At 35.3% G+C, this 18,446-nt stretch overlaps 1 protein-coding gene across 3 annotated transcripts in view; it reads right to left on the bottom strand.

The window, feature by feature from the left end:
• Window positions 1-14,535: 14,535 nt before the first annotated feature.
• LOC100377856 (uncharacterized) overlaps window positions 14,536-18,446 on the bottom strand; it is a 92,157-nt gene continuing 88,246 nt past the window's right edge. For 2 of the 3 annotated variants that reach the window (XM_085500011.1, XM_085500012.1), the window contains 2 exons: window positions 16,752-16,880; window positions 14,536-16,364 (listed from right to left, as the gene is read on the bottom strand). In XM_085500011.1, the coding sequence (XP_085356137.1) occupies window positions 16,167-16,364; window positions 16,752-16,880 (327 nt within the window). In that variant the 3' untranslated portion in view covers window positions 14,536-16,166. Of the gene's footprint in view, window positions 16,365-16,747; window positions 16,881-18,446 lie in introns of all 3 variants that reach the window. The other variant, XM_085500013.1, reaches the window with a different exon arrangement.

Below are 18,446 nucleotides of genomic sequence, written 5' to 3'. Positions count from 1 at the left end.
AACATCTCATGAAAGTCATGTGACCACATTAATATGCATACTTGTGATGACAATGTAACCAGCGCAAAAATAAAGCCTTTGGACAAGATGTGTGTCTAACTGATCGGATGAACGTGTATGGTAATGTGACCTCATTAATATGCATTGTGCTGAAAACAGGGGCGTGTAACCAGCGTAATAAAGACGGCATTTGACAAGAAATATAACCAATACATCAGACTATTTATGTGACTTCATTAGTATGTATAACTGCAATATATCCAGAACATGCAACTAATATTATAATGAAGGCTTAGAACAACAGATGTGTTTAAGGTATCAGATGACGATATATGTCCATGTGACCTCATTAAAATGTATATCTGTAATAACAGCAAGCACTGTTCCAGGCAACCAATGTTTTAATGAAGTAAGGAAACAAGTGATATGTCTGAAATATCAGATGGCCATATAGGATCACATGACCTTATTGATAGTGATGTGTGTATTGTAGTTTTCTGTATGTTAATGTTGCAGGTGTCAATATGACAATTAACACAAGGCAAACTTTACAAAGAAAAACGGGTTCTGTATTTCACAGAACGGAAGAGGAGATGTTGCTCCTTTACTGGCTTGGTACAATTTTTGAATCTCCTTACTAACTGTGAGTAAAGCATAGAGAGGTTTGGCAATCCTAGAAAAGTCCTTTATGTACCGGCGGTAGTTTCCCAGAAGTCCGAGGAGTTTTCTGAGTTCCCCAATTGTTTTGGGTGGGTTGTCCTTCAGTAACCTTACTGCAATTGTGTCCTCAGGATCAGGTCTGTATCCAAGTTCTGATACAATTTTACCTAAGTATCGAACTTGGCGTTTGAAAAGTGTACACTTCCTTGGCTTCAGCTTGATCCCATGCTGTTGAAGTCTTTGAAGGACTTTTCTAATATGTTCAACATGTTTTTCAAACGTTTTTGAGTGTACCAAGGCATCATCTAGATAGGGTTCACATAGTTGATGACTCAGCCCTTCCAAGCATTCTTCCATGTATTTCTGGTATTCTGTTTGTGCCGTCTTTAACCCAAATGGAATTCAAATCCATTCAAACTGGCCCCACGGTGTGACAAATGCTGTGAGTGGTTGACTTTCTTCGTCCATGAATCCTTGATAATATGCTTTTCCTGAAAACCAAGAACTGCCACCTAGACGGTCAAGGATGTCTTGTATTCGTGGTATAGGTTGCCTATCTGCACGTGTCTTCTTATTTAGTTGTCGATAATCTATACAGAGTCATAGACTACCATCTCGTTTTCTGACACATACTAATGGCGAGGAATAAGACGATCGTGATTTGGTGACCCATCCTTGCTTTATCAAGTCTTCTAGATACTGTTTGACTTCCACATACAATGGCTTAGGTAGAGACCTGTATCTCTGTTGTACTGGTATGGTGTCCTCTAAATGTATGTGTAGTTTTAAATCTTGGATACATCCTATGTCATCATCACTTTCTGCGAAAGCACTGGATTCGTCTCAGCATTTGAAGTGCCAACTCTTGTTGAGATTCTGTGAGGTGACTCAAATCAACAGGTGGATCCCAGTGGTTCTGGCAATTTTCTTTAGAAGTTGTTTGTATTTGTACGGCATCAACGTTGGCATTTATGTTGTTGTTGTCAGAACAATTGAATGGGGTGAAAGATTTAATCCATTTTAGTTCGCCGATTTCTCAGAAAGATGTCATGTCTTGTGGTGTTGTGAACTGGGATTAATGCTCTATGTGTAGATCCTTTAGATAATACCGTTAGTTGCTCATCAATCTCAAGTCCTTCAGGCCATGGACGTTCTATGTTTGGTTCAAACATCACAGGGCATTTCTGTCTGATAGGTCCAGTACGGATGATACATTCAACAAGTTGAGTTCTTTCTGCGGGAATCTTCACACCATGTCTTCCTATTTTGAGTACTGCAATAGTGTCATTGTCCTCATAATTTTGTTGAATTAAACTTACAACAGCCTTTGCTTTTTCCTGCTTCATGGATTGGAATGATGTGACTATGGTGTTGACTAGGACTTGAGGAATGTAGTTTTTCTGAACTTCTAGCTGTTGTTTACAGATCTGTTCTATCACATTGTAGCCTATAATTGGAGTTTCTGGTATGTCTTTTCCAGATTCACAAGTAGAGACTAACATGGGTACTGTTAAGAATATGTTTGAGTCATCTTCTGAAATCAGTTGAAAGTTGACTTCAACCCAACCATCATAAGAATTACTGTGCCATTCATTGCATTCAAATTGAACTCCATACCAACTCCCAGAAAGTCTTCAATAGACTTAAGTGATACATTTGGAATGTTCCTTGATTTCCATCCGTGCGAGATGACACATACCTGTGAGCCTGTATCCCATAGAGCTTGGCATCGTTTCCCCTGTATCTCACACAAAACCAAACATTTCTTCCCAACTAATCTTGTCAGTTTGTCATGTTTTGTTGGAGTCATGTGAGTATACTTCAGCCGTGTATTCTTCAAACCATCACCTTGAATTTTCCTTGAGGTTTTCCCCTGCTGTTGTATCATTTTACAGTCAACCTGATGTTTTTCCTCAATAATATTTTCATGGTAGTTGTTCGAAGAATTTCGCTTGGTGGAACAGGTTAAACAGAGTTGTGCATCTCCCATTGTCGTCTTCTGGCAGTAGTTACATTGCTGGGACAGTTCACTTTCACAGGTTAATCCCGGTCCCATTGGCGTTTCCCGATTTCTTTGATGATTGTTTGCAAGCGGCTTTAAAGTGATCATGGCTACCGCAACTGAAACAATGATTACAATCCAGTTTTCCTTCATTAACACACTTCCTGCAACCAAATGATCTTTTCTTGGGGATTGTTTTCCTGTTAGATTCTGGTTCTGTGTCTGATAATGTATTTTTGAATGATGCGAATCCTGCTGCCAATGTTGCTATTTTCTCTCCTAACATTTGAATTTGTTCATTCACACCATCAAGTTGTAAATTTACATGTTTATTTTCTACAGTCATTTCAGTAGTAGCCTGTGGACATTCTATGTCATAACCTATTGCATTTACTTTAGTTGTAGTACCACGCCCAGCCAAACGTTATTTCTGCTGTCTTTCTTCTTCACGTTTCACTGCCACATTAAGTCGTCCAAGTAATCTCTCGTCCTCGATATTACCAATTAGATAGGGTTCTAGTTCTGCTCGAATTGAATCATTGACGAGACCAGTTTTGATGGCTTCACAGGCAGTTTCATTGAGAGTAGTCATTTCATATTTCACAGTGGCATCTGAAGCGTGTGATGCAAACAGCACTTTTTGACGTAAACTCAGAACTCTGAATACTCTGAATGACTTCTCTTTATAATGAGTTCTCAATAAGGATCTAAGTAGTGGTAAGTCAATCTTGGTGGTACTTTCTAAATAACCTTGAATTTCCTCTTGCGGAGAAATTTACCTGATTACGGCCTGATCAATTATTACATTCTCTGGAACACCCCGGCTTATTCCACTTTCAATCTGATGTATGAGGCTAGGAAATGACAGTTTATCCCTTTGGTTTGGTTTTCCTATTTGCCCACTGATCTTGAAATCTTTCCCATAATAAGCCACATGCTCCCCCTGCATGTGAATGCAATGTTCTACAGCTATAGGATAATCACATTGCTTAGCAACAGCAGCCTCCTGAACTTTGACCTTTGTGCAGTTCATTTGTTCATTGTTTCTTTGGGCATCTTGGCTAATCCCCTCTTGGACCCCTGGTGGACTGCCATTTCCTTCTGTTGTAACTGGTCTGAGAAACTGAGCTATCATATCAGACAATTCCAATAAAGTAGACAAACCCTGGTCTTCTAATTCCTTAGCCCAGTTTCCCATCAGGTGTTGATTAATATCCTTAATCAAAGTATATTTTGTCTTGTCAACAGTTTCTCCACTAATTTTGAGGTGGTTATAAATTAATGGCAATTGATTCATATCAATGCTGAAAAATATTGATATAAAACGTATATACAAGAATACACAAATTAAAACACTACCAGGTCGCAAGATAAAAGACATAGATAAATATATTCAAAAGACAACTAATGAGAATATCCAGAACATTGTGATCCATGTAGGAACCAATAACATTTCCGATGGATGTACAATAGAATTGTGTATGGAGGAATACAGAAAACTGATTAACAACATGAAGCAAAAATATCCAACAGCCAAAATATGCGTATCATCAATAATACACAGAAGATATGATGTTAACATAAATAAGAATATAGATGTTCTCTTAATAAGAAGTTAAAAATAATGAGTAACACTGGTGATAACTATATCTACATAGACAATGATAACATCAGTTACATAACCCACCTATATGATACTGTGCACCTGAATAAACGTGGGACAGCTGTCTTTGTGAAAAATATGAAAGATGTGATTGGACCACTAATCGGTGTCACAAGACAAATAAACCAGCCAGGATACAGTAGCCAATGGAAAGAAAAGAAGAATAACAGAAGGTATACTCCTCATTACGAGACGGATGGTCACAGACCACAAACAACTTACTAATGGATCAACAAAAACACAGGAATATAAACAGTGCTCAAAAGCGAGCATTATCTATATCATATTGGAACATACAAGGAGTTAGTCACAAGCTAGAAGACAATGACTTTATAAAGAAAATTACAAATCATGACATTATTGGACTGGGTGAAACATGGTTAACCACAGATTCATAACACTTGCTTAACATTCCAGAATATTATACTTATTCAGTATTAAGAAAAAACAAATCTAGAGGAGGCATCTCTCTATTAATAAAACAACAACTGAGAAAAGGCATCAGAATTGAGCAGACGGAATTAGAAGATATGATATGATGCAAACTGGAAAAAGAAAAAGACATGTATATCTGTTTTGTATACCACCCACCATTCAACTCTAAACATTGTAAACCAGACTTTTTTGAACGGTTAGACAACCACATTACAAACTTTTCGTCCAATGGTACTATTGCCATTCTTGGGGACTTTAATAGCAGAGTAGGTTCGTTAGCTGACTATGAGGACAATGATGACATGGATAATTTCATTCCAGGGTCAAATTTATATACGTGTAAAGAAGACATCAATCCCCGTAATAGTAAAGATGAAACTGTCAATACACAAAGTAGAACTCTTATAGAATTGTGTAAAAATAATGATATACATTTACTTAATGGTAGATTACCTGGAGATACCAGTGGAAAACTAACTTGTTACCATTACAATGGTATCAGTGCAGTTGACTATGCTATTGCATCAACTGAATTAATAGAAAATATAAAATATTTCAGAGTGCATGACTTCACATGCAACTCAGATCACTGTCAAATCTCATTCTTAATTAAACTGAACAGAAACATCAGGTTAGACTATAATATTATCAATATCAATATATATCAATAATATAAAACACCTAAATAGTCTCCCCCACGGGTTGGGTCTGGGACAGTTTATCTGTATTCAATTACCAAGACAAATTAGCATCTAAAGAAATTCAAAATAATATTAATGAATTCCAAAACAATAACTATTCTAATGACAGTACAGGAATTAATAATGCAGTTAAGGATTTTAATACTATGATAGATAATGCGGCAGGCAATATTTTTAACAGGAAAACTAATAAGTGTGCAAAAATTAAACATAAACATAATAAGAGATGGTTTGACAAAGAATGTAAGTTATTGAAAAAAGATCTTTGTATTACATCAAGAATGATTAACAAATACCCATTTGACATTAAACTTAGAGAACTATTTTACGCTAAAAAGAAAAAATATAGTAAAAACAAAAAGAAAACAAGAACAGCACTTTATTGTAAATAAGCTAACACAGTTAAACAAAACTAACCCTAAACAATTTTGGCAAATTATAAGCAAGTTAAAGAATTCAGACAGAGATCAAGAAAACCCAATTTCACCTGATAAATGGATTGAATACTATAAACAATTGAATACTAAAGATGATTTAACAGACTTTCAGAAAAACATTGTGACTAAAACAGGAATAGTTGAAAATATGCAACAATCAAACAATTGCTTGAATGCTGAAATAACTGAAAAAGAAATTAAAATAGCAATTAACAAACTTAAATCCAAAAAATCAGCTGGATATGATGGGTTATGTGCAGAACTTATAAAAAACAGTAAAAACCATCTAATTAAACTATTCCATAAATTGTATAATTTAATATTCAATACAGGCATTTATCCTAACATCTGGAATACAAGTATAATTACTCATATTTTTAGAAAGGGGGATAAGGACGAACCAGGAAATTATAGGGGGTAGCAGTTTCCAGTTGTATAGGCAAAGTGTTCTGCAATTTAGTCAATAATAGGTTATGTGATTTTTCAGAGAAGCATAATATTATAAATAACAATCAGGCTGGGTTTAGAAAAGGTTATCAGACCACTGATCACATTTTTACTCTAAAAACAATAGTTAATAAATACCTGAAACAAAATGTCAAACTATATACATGCTTTGTAGATTTCCGCAAGGCTTTCGATACTGTTTGGAGGGATGGTTTATTTTATAAATTATTAAAGAACGGAATTGATGGGAAACTTTATCATTTAATTAAAAACATGTATAACAATACTAAAACATGTATTCGCTTTGGCAAAAAAATATCCCCAATATTTAATACAAATAAGGGTGTGAGACAGGGATGTACTATAAGCCCAATGCTTTTTAAGGTAGCGGGACTATTATTTGCATACTTGTTTTCATCTTCTAATTGTGACTAAATGACTATAAATAGACCCAGGAAAGTATATATTTTTAGAATCGCCAGACTTCAAGCTTTTCACAAGTGTATTTTGCATGCCCGTATCTGCATTCTACGACACGTTACTCAACCAAAAGTGAAAAATTACTTTTTCTGTAAAAAAAATAATTACGCATTTATGCTGGCGATAAGAAGTAATTTTTTTCACTTTTCCTCGTTGTTCAATAGTCTGGTAAATTGAATGTGTCTGGTCAGTTTTTTTCAAGCAACGCGTTTTAAAAAATAGTGCGCTGAATTTCAATTACTGTTTTAGTCGCATTGCCCCCAACTCAAACCACAACTCGTTGGTAAATAATCGATGAAATAGTTTGTCTGGACACATTCAAGTTCCTCTCACTGTCACCTTAAAGCTGTGAAAATTTGGTGTTAATCCGACGATAATAAGTATACGTTATTTTTTGTTAAAGACCTTGTATTTTGAAAAACATAAACTCCTAGAAAACGTCCATGAAGTAACAGCAAAGGTTTTCAAGCTTGTTTATCGGCACAATCAATTGGTTTTCCCATCAAGGTCTGTTTTAACATGTGTAGGGACATCCAAATGTGTAAGGCTATTGAAAACCAAAAAAATAAAGGACTGGGATAGCTATAACTGGATAAATTCGGCATATGAAAACACCAAAATCAATGATTTTTTTTAGTGGCTGTGTGACCTTGTGTCTGTGAAACAAATAGGGGCGGAGACAAACCACTCAAATGTTTGGAAACACTCATTGTGTGTCAGATAGCTACTGATAACACATCCTAACATTGCTTTGTCTTGAGTTTATCTTTGAAACTTATAGGCACACAGATTAAACCTGTGTTGTTGATTTTGGAAAACACTACTGAGGCTGCCTTGCTTCCCTTCAGAAAATCTACATTTTAACCAACTTACATGACATTCTATGTTATGTTGACTTTATCACATGAAAGTTTATAGTGCATTTCATCAATTAATAAATAAATGTGAAAATCGTAATTTTCAACACAAATAATAGTCTCACTACCTTAATCTTTATGTTAATGACTTGAATGACACATTAAAAGATTCAGTAAACCAGGTAACATTAAATAATTATAAAATTAACTCTCTATTTTATGCAGATGACCTAGTATTGATTTCAACAACACAATTAGGTTTGCAAAATGCATTAAATAAACTATCTGAATACTGCAGTGTTCTCCCCAGCATTCAATTTGTGTGCGGGGCCGCCACGCTACTTTCCCTGCCCGCCACTGTGGTCCCGAGCCGCCACAGTGCTTTTTTCATTGTTCATCCTGTGAACTGTATTACGAAACATAGAAAGAAATACGTAGCTATCAGGGATCTTGCCACGCTTCCGACCAGGACTATTGTCCGACGTACCGACCGACAGGCATCCTGCCAGTCGTGGATTATAATTTGCATGTTTGGAACTGCGCATGCTCGGGCCTCTGCTTCAAAATATCCGCGTAGATGGGTTGATTCATATTGCTCGGGTGTTTCGATTTTCACAGGATTTAACCCGTTTTAGTTCGAATAAAGGTAATGCAAGTCGATCGATAGTTTCTACCGATATCATGCTTGAGTTATGTGAAGCGGATCGAAATATAATTTGGAAAATCGTGTTATTTTCGGGAAGTTTCGATGTCATGGTGTCAACGCTTTCCTACCTTGTGTTATTACCAAACGCTTCAGCGTGGTATTAAGAGTTTGTTTTCAGGGGTGGGTGATACCAAGGTGGGAAATGGATGCACATATGGGGTTAATTCCTTGAATTGCAATATAGAGGGTTCAGGCTGAAATACAATATATAGTGTTTTCATGTTTCGTCTGATATTTCTGTGGTATTCTGCTGCTGTAAGTAATGCACGATTTGTTCCGAAATTCAGTATATTGTGTGTATTCCAGGGTTATTCGTTTTTTGCTGAAAACACCCCTATTTTTTAGTGGCAGAGTTTGAATAGTCTCACTCCCACTGGGAAATCTGCATTGTTGCTTGAATGTGAGTTAATTAAACACATTTTCCAGACCGGCGAAAGAGTATGCAACAGCCAATTTTAACAGCCTGTCACGTGATTTTAGTCTGAATGTCAACATGAACAGGCTAGTCCATTTTACGCAGGAGTAATTGGGAGTAGAATATGTGAGGGATAGTATCAACAGAGATGTGTATAGTGAAAAGTAATATCTATCCTTCATTTACATCTCTGAGCATTTCTGTTTTAGTATATTGGTTTGAAAATGTTGGACTTGCATGATTTGCAATGTGTTTTTTTAATGGGACTCCCCTATTGATCGAATCCCGGGTTTGAACGAGAACGGCACACCACGTGATTCGTTTGAATACAATGCTGATGGCAAACATGCCGTGTTACTGCGGTACTCCACTGACGGGATGACTTACTGCATGCTACAACTTCGCTTGTGATGTTGCTTGTTAGCCATGGATTACATGAATCTTGATTACCAGTCAAATGTTGCTCATTTGACGTTGGTAATCTTTATTTGGAACTGAGTAACTTCCTGGTACTTCGTACTATGATAAAAATCAGTCAACATACATCAAGTTCTCACAATCGTAGTATTCCATGTGATGTACACCTAATATGCCAAAAATGTTGCTGAACGATTTGAACTGAATAAAAATAGCAGACGAAAATTTGTTTACAAAATAAAAATACTTCGGTTGCCAATGAAAACCGGTAAAAAACAAGCAATATGTTTTCGGCTGTTATCATGGAAGGGACATGAACGTGAAGCTAACGTCTGTTTATAACTAAAACCGGGCACCTGATACGAGGTTTGCAAAATAACATGGCAGTCATTAGAAGTCACTTTATTTTATTGTTAGGACGTATTCAACCGTTAAATGTATAATTTCCAATCGTTTTGCGATAGTATTTTCTAGATTGGAAGCAGCATTTACATTTTATTCAAAGTTCAAAGCTGCGTTGGGATTCCGTTGACAGTGGTAACAATGTCGGCGCCGGTGATCTCTTACCAGTGCGCAACGTAGCCAAAATAAAAGGCATGATCATTTGGGCACTGCTATTACAAGACTTTGGCTGTTGCCATGGTAGCGGTGGGTCAGGATTGTTTTTCCAATTAGTGATGGTACGACCTGCCTGTCAAGTATGAACCGTGACAAAATCAGCCAAGCCAAAAAAAAATCACAGAAGAGTTAAAAAGCCATTCCTGCTGAACAGTTACTTTAACTTCGGGGTCAACTTTCTCATTAATGAAAAAAGATATCAAAAATTCAAATAGTAACTTTTTGCCCACACTCCAGCCGAGGACAATGAGCTATGTCTGAGGTGTTGTATCACAGGGAGTTGGACAAACTTGTGTATTTTAATAAATTATTGAATAATAAAATGTTATATAACTTTTCTTTTACCCCCCTCCCCTTCCTGGTATCTATTTCAAGTATTTTTGTCAGGTTCAAATCGTTCACCAGCATTTTTGGCATGTTAGATGTACATCACATAGAATACTAGGATTGGGAGAACTTAATGTTTGTTGACCACCTGGAATCTGAGTTTTATAAATCTTGAAGGGCTCTCGGAAGATCCACCCGCTGCCTGGACCCGCAGTAAAATCTCCGATTAATATGGAGCCGCAACCATCAACATCGATATACCATGAGGTTTCTGCTGGCGACGTTGCGGCGTTACTCAGTTCCAAATAAAGATTACCAACGCCAAATTAGCAAAATTTAACCGGTAACCAAGACTCAGTCTATCCACGACAAGCAAGCAACATCACAAACGAGGTTGTAGTGTGCAGCTCACGAGTCAGCGACGACCGGTTTCAACGAAAGTCATTCCGTCAGTGGAGTACCGCAGTTGCACGGCATGTTTGCCAATGTACAGATCTGTGGAGGAACTTTTAACTTCAACATCAACCGTGTATCGTAGTCGCCCAGTTTAAGTTCTGGTTCTGTCGTGGTCCCAACTAAAGGGCGACAGTCGTCGTGTCGCGTCCTGTTCGATATGGGACTCACAGCGACGTATACAACGCGTGTAAAATACATTGTTTATTTACATGAAATTCGAACACACGCTGTGCTACGACCACCGCGCTTAAACATCCACGAGTTATTTATTCGGACAATGACTTAAATTAGACGTCTGATTATTTTATTTTCACACGTACAGCGACACGCGTTCTACACTGACAAGCGTTGCTAGGTCGCAGCACTGTCTTGGAGCATATTAATGGGCAATTGGGTTCCCCGATCTAAATTTCTATCCCGGTTTGTTGCACGTTCTTTTTTTAATATGAAATAATCAAATATGGGACATGTGTATAATAACAGAACCCCACACCCTCCCCGTGGCTTCGCTCGTGAAAGTACGGCAGCAGGATACACCGCATCACTCGTGAAAATAACTTCCATACGCAATGAAAGCCACGGGGAGGGTATCTGTCATAATACTTCATTATCACTGAAAACATTTTTCCCCTGAAATAAATTCCAGTGAATATGCCATTTCCCTCATACTATATTGAGACACAGCGCAGTGAAAAATAGATTCACATGTAATGCTTGAAAACATGTCAGCAAAAATAAATTAAGTGAAATTCTACGTGACTTCATAATAGTTGGAAATGAACACATTACACCCGACCCTACCACTCCATATACAATGTAAACTACACCCCAAAACATCCTTTCACCCACAGTTACTACCGTGTTTCACCAGTGTATTCTATTTGACGTCAGAAGAAATTGAAATAAACAAATTAATTATAATTTCAGCCTCTAGTTGACCACTGATTAAATAAACTACCTCGTCTTTATGTCAACTTGCAGTTATTCGTTGCCTACATCAGTGACTTCAAAATATATGTTTCAATCCCAGGAATTTCACTCGCTGTTAATTGCATGGGAGTGGCAGTCTTTAATGAATTTCTATTGTCATGTCAATTTCTTGCGATTACTCGGAAAATGAACCACATACCGCCTAGGTGCTGTGACCAAATCCTGGTATAAGCACCGGTTAGGCAGTCTTGAACTATGCATGTGAAGCCAGCTGTGGGGTATATCCAATCCTATCGATCTTTCATTGTTTGGTAACTATTTGCTGCAAATGCAACAAAAATCAATATAAAAATATTACCCACACAGCATTCTACAGGTTACTTGTTTATTATATTGGTTAATGATATACCAAATGTGATAATGGCTGATTCAGAGTATCCATTGTGTGAAGAACCATTTGTTCGTTCCATGTTGATGACATCTTATCAAAAACAAACTCAGGATCACAGAATTCTTTTTGGCAGAATTAAGTATCAATATTAAAAACCAAAATTATGATTTTGAATAAAAAAAAACACAGATAAGTATTGGACAGGCAACTAAAAATTACATCCTAATTACTATATTTAAGAATTACTGTCAATACAAATTAAATTCAAATCTTGCATTAAATCTCTAAGCCCCAAAACGCTGCTATTCAATACATTAACAGTTTAATATTTATTCCAATACCTAATACCCTATATTATTTATTTGACACCATGGTGTAAGCCATTTTTATATGGTATACAGCATTAACAAACTAGAAGAGCAAGGAACTATAACATTAATTCTAAATGACAAACTGGAATATGGAAAACTGCTAAAATATTTTAGGTGTTCGCAAGGAAAGCACAAATATCACATCACGAGGTGAATTAGATCATTACCCAATACTCAATAACGTATTCTCATACTGAACAAAAATACAACATGGCAAAGTAAAAATACTAACCATGAAAAGGACATTCATAACATTTATTGAAAAGTGGCCGGAAACACTCGAATTCAACAACTTAAATTGTGCTATATTGTCGTCTATTTGATATAAATGGTAACGTCTGTGTGTAAATGCACAATTGGATGCAAACACTCATAACCGCTCTTTTTTTCAAAGAACAGATGAACGTTGAATGAAGACGTTTTACGATATAGAATAATGGGATTTAATAGTTTTTAATGGCTATCAACATCAGTGCAAGGTAATTATTAAAACTCATGAGACAGACATGATACAAAGTGGACAGTTTATTTGTGTGATTCCTTCCTTTATTCTGCCTATGACATTCATAATGCATTTCTAGCACGAAAATCATAATCAGCCATCTTGAATCAGATTCTGAAACCAATGCATGTGCAAATGTTACGTGTTACATGCAAAGTTTGAAACTGAACAGTCCAACCATGTTGGCAATATGACTCAATTCTTTAAAAACAAAATGGCCGTCAGTCAGCCATTTTGAATGAAATTTAGGGTAAGATGACATGCATCAAGAGCGCATTATGTTTAATGAACAAACTAAGTTTGAATAAAATCTATACATGTACTGCCTAGAGCTAGTTCCCGAATGACAGAAATGAATTTTTAGCTCTAATTTAGCTGACATTCGGCCATCTTGAATTGGACCATGAAACAAATAAAATGCATGTGTATATGTCTGATATGGTTAATGAGTGTGAAATTTGAATGAAATTAAGTACAGGGACGGATGGACAAACAAACACACTAATGTGAAATTGTAAGTCCCAGTTTTCTGACTACGTCTGAACGAGGACTATTAATGTTACCCATTATCTTTGTTTATGTTGGGAATTGTTGAGATTCTGAAACTGTGCAATACATGTATTAGTTCACCAATATTATATATTTTTCATAAACGTACTTTTCATGTACCTAAGAAATTTTAATTCATAAAGATAAATATTTGTAATATTCAAAATGGTTGTTTATTATCACAATGTTAGACTGTGTTCTTGACCAATAACCAAACACAGTTCTTGCTTTCAAAACATCCTTAACGACTTGTTGTAAGACTTTTAGGTTTATAACAACTTTTCTGATTTTGCAGGGAATTTTACTGTCTTCCTATTTTAAGAAATTTCTTTTTTTTTAACAACTACTTGTTCTTGACTATCCAAATGAAATTCCTGTCTTTGTGAACAACTTTCCCGCCATTGAAAGCTATTTTCCAGAATTTGAAGACAGTTTTACCACCTTTCAGTCAGCCTGACTTTGCTGGTGAATTTCTGTTTTTGAAAATTACTTTTCAAATGTTCATACAACTTTTCCCACTTTGTAGACGCTTTCATTTAAAAAACAAACTATTATTGGTCTTTCGAAATGACCTCACGGTGTTCAGGAACTTTAAACTTCCATTTTCTTTTTTGAGAAACCTTTTTTCGGCTTTTTAAACCAACCTTTTTGACTTCGCGATAGGCTTTCCCATCTATTTGGGGCTTTTTAGACATTATTGATGTTTTCAACCATACTGGATGAAAAGGCCCACTGGAAAACAATTACCTACCTGTAATAATCTGTGTATACATCTGTGTAAACTTGATCAAACTGATGTAAGAATGCTCATTCCATATAGGGTGAGAGTGGAAACTCTCCATTCCATATATGGTGAGAGTGGAGACTCACTATTCCATATATGGTGAGAGTGTAAACTCTCCATTCTGTGTTTGGTGAAAGTGGGTTCTTCACATTCTATATAGGGTGAACAATTGGAACACTACATTCTATATATGGTGAAAGTGCAGACTTCATTTCATATATGGTGAAAGTTTGAATTCACCATTCCATATATGGTGAAAGTTGGGACTCACCATTCCATATATGGTGAGAGTGGAAACTCTCCATTCCATATATGGTGAGGGTGGGGACTCACCTCACAATGTGAAAGGATTTTTTTTTAAACACAAACATTAGGAGAATAAAAAACTTAGTTATTATCAATGTTGTTATTTATTTCCTTAATTTTGTCATACACAAGTCATTTTTAAAAAAAACATCAGTGTGGCAAATTACTCAGACTGTTGACAAGTTAATAAAACTTTGAAATTATGGTTAAGTATAGTAACATTAAGCTATTAAAACATTGTTGGTGCTACAAAAATAAAATTGATAATAAATTGTTTCAAACTCAAAATATTGAAATAAAAAAATATTAGGTCAAACCAATAGGGAAGCTAGGTTGTTTTTAACAATTTGGGTGCACAATCCTACATACTGATTGGCTTACTGATGTCACATGTCAAATTTATTTATGAGAATCTTCCCTAAGCCAGTTAAAGCAACTATAAAAGAAGTTGTTAAATAATACTGAAAATAAAAAAAAATAGTGTTTGATAATAATATTAACATTTTAAACAATTTCTTTACAATTCAATTATTTACATTGATTACAATTTTTACAATAAAATTTAAAAAAAAATAAAATATAAGAGAAGTCACATTTGAATGTTAGAGTAGGAAAAATAATTTGTAGTATTTTGATGTGACCCCAATATCAAAGCAACCAACATATAAAGACAAATTAAACAAATAAATGGCAAGTATTTTATTTCAGACATTGTACAAAAACTTCATAAAAATACAAGAAATTTATAAAAATGAAACATCATCCTTTGTCTTTTGAGAAGACACCTGAGGATTGAACAAATGAATGGTAATAACTTACAATGGAGTCAGTGATTGGTCAGTGCAAGGATGCATGCAGCCAACTAGCCAATCAGATTGATACACAAGAAAATGTTTAAACTTGTAAGAGAATGCTTCATTGGCCAGTGAAGCAGTGGTGAATACAACTTGATTTGATAAAAAAAATACATAAAGCTGATCCAGATAAAACACAAGTTACTGACAAGTACAATATTGAGCAGTATAGCAAACATTATTTTGGTGAAAAACGTTACAGAAAGTATAATTTAAAGTGACAATTTGAATACACAGGAATTGAATGTCACAATAAAATGGTGGTAATAAAGTTTAAAATAAGAGACAGACGCTAGAAACGATGAATGTGATATATACAATGTAGTAGTTGGTAATTAGTGAAAACAATCAATTCTGAATAATTTACAAAGGTATACGATTACCAACTGCCACTATGTATATGAGCTTGTTTTTACATTACTCATAAAGAATCCTTGAATGAGTCAGGTGACTCCAATCGCATTAACAACCCACTACCATTTAGCAATTATGAGTTTGTAGATGTATTTGCTAAGCAACCTTCACCCACATAACCAAGAAGGAGAAAAACTCCACACATCTATAACTTTTTGATGTTTCAGGAATTGCATAACCAGATAAATTGACAGATGAATCATTATAAGTTACCAACTTGATGGTTAAAGTGTGGTGGTCGTCACGCTGCATCCTGTTTGATATGGGATAATATAGGATAAAATATGTAAAATATAGTTTGTTTTTTTATGAAATTCCAACATGCGCTGCGAGATGACCAGCGTATTTTAACTGACTGACGAGATTTACAACTGAGTGCAGGCAAGCCATGCAATAATCTACACTGTCAGTGACTGTGTAGAAACAATTTTATAAATCACAAGGTTATGGTGAACCATGTATAGATTGGGTTAACTCAATTTGCATTGATAATTCTCGTACTTTTTCTGACCAATATTCACTGCTTTGTTGAAGCTGTATGGAGAGCTCACCGACACGTTTAATCCAATAAGATTTATCTAGAACATTTGGATCGGTGACTCCTGCATCCTCAAAGGCCTTACTTGTTAGAGAAATATTCCCCTGAAACAAAGTAACATACATGTAAGATGTTATGGAACATTAGGCAAAGCCAGCAACAACCGTCTAAACAGTTGAAATATGAACATAATCAATATTTTATTACTGAGAGAGCAAAGCGTTAATGCTTATGCAAATGATTTGCATAATATAAATGAATATACTTATGATATGCCCAACATTACTAACAATGCATATCATTTGCATATCAATACTGATAACACATTATCTGCATATCATCACTGATAACACATACTATTTGCATATCATTACTGATCATGCATATCATTAACATATCATTACTGATCATGCATATCATTTGCATATCATTACTGATAACATACCATTACCAGATTGCATGCTAAAATTATTAAGAGCATACTAACCTACCTTGGATTTCAACACTCCTCTTTCCAAAGCTGAGGCATAGGCCGAGTCTGATAGCCCAAGTGACTCTATTTGCAGAGAAAGATCATTGTCCTTTTGTGGTGAATCTCTTTGGTGGTATCGTGATTCCAACTGTTAATAAATAACAACAAAAGAGTTCATGATAATGGAATCAATCTGACACATAACATCTCTGTAAATCACATTAACACACATTATTGATGTCAGCTTGTCATCACACTCACCCACCCTGCACTTACCTTGGTACATGTATAAACTGTAAATGCTAAACATCAGTCATTTTCTGAGTTCTAGTTTCTACATTCTCAAAATACACTGCTGTTTACCCTTTAACTGCGTTTTTAATTTCATAGCTATATTCCTATAATACACTGCTGTTTACCCCTTACATGGACTTTAATTTCATAGCTATATTCCTATAATACACTGCTGTTTACCCTATTACATGGGCTCTAATTTCATAGCTATATTCCCATAATACACTGCTGTTTACACCTTACATAGGCTTTAATTTCATAGCTATATTCCTATAATACACTGCTGTTTACCTCTTACATAGGCTTTAATTTCATAGCTATATTCCTATAATACACTGCTGTTTACCTCTTACATAGGCTTTAATTTCATAGCTATATTCCTATAATACACTGCTGTTTACCCCTTACATGGGCTTTAATTTCATAGCTATATTCCTATAATACACTGCTGTTTACCTCTTACATAGGCTTTAATTTCATAGCTATATTCCTATAATACACTGCTGTTTACCTTATACATAGGCTTTAATTTCATAGCTATAATCCTGTAATACACTGCTGTTTACCCCTTACATAGGCTTTAATTTCATAGCTATATTCCTGTAATACACTGCTGTTTACCCCTTACATGGACTTTAATTTCATAGCTATATTCCTATAATACACTGCTGTTTACCCCTTACATAGGCTTTAATTTCATAGCTATATTCCTATAATACACTGCTGTTTACTCCTTACATGGACTTTAATTTCATAGCTATATTCCTATATTACACTGCTGTTTACCCATTACATAGGCTTTAATTTCATAGCTACATTCCTATAATACACTGCTGTTTACCCCTTACATGGGCTTTAATTTCATAGCTATATTCCCATAATACACTGCTGTTTACCCCTTACATAGGCTTTAATTTCATAGCTATATTCCTATAATACACTGCTGTTTACCCCTTACATAGGCTTTAAGGTAGAGATGCAGGTTGGGAGACTATATTTCTAATTGCCTCTAATTACTGTAATTACATGAGTAAAATATACTTTTTACCAATCAAGTTATATATCATTTGAAAGAGTTTTATTTAAACTTTTGAGTTTTATGGTTTACAATAATGTACAATGATACCATATTAAGTGGTGTTGATTTTGGGTTAAAATCATGCATTTTAGGTGAAAGTGCACTTAAAACTATTTAACTTTTGAATGCATACCCTGATTTTAATTTAAGAACACTTATTTAAAACTTATGTTTACTAGGAACATAATGGCTTATTTATTAGTGCTTCCATTGAACAGTTTTTACACAGTGCTCTTTGAAACATTCACATTTTATAAATCGTCCACAGTTAACAGAGCCGCTAATTGGCAGCTCTATTGTTTCTGTTCCAGTAAAGACAGTGAAACCATACGAAGCCATTTA

Source organism: Saccoglossus kowalevskii, chromosome 6 (assembly GCF_978046115.1).
Source record: "Saccoglossus kowalevskii chromosome 6, keSacKowa6.1, whole genome shotgun sequence".
Lineage (NCBI taxonomy): Eukaryota > Metazoa > Hemichordata > Enteropneusta > Harrimaniidae > Saccoglossus > Saccoglossus kowalevskii.
The sequence above is the reverse complement of the archived record's forward strand: the minus strand, read 5'-3'. Positions and strand labels throughout refer to the sequence as shown.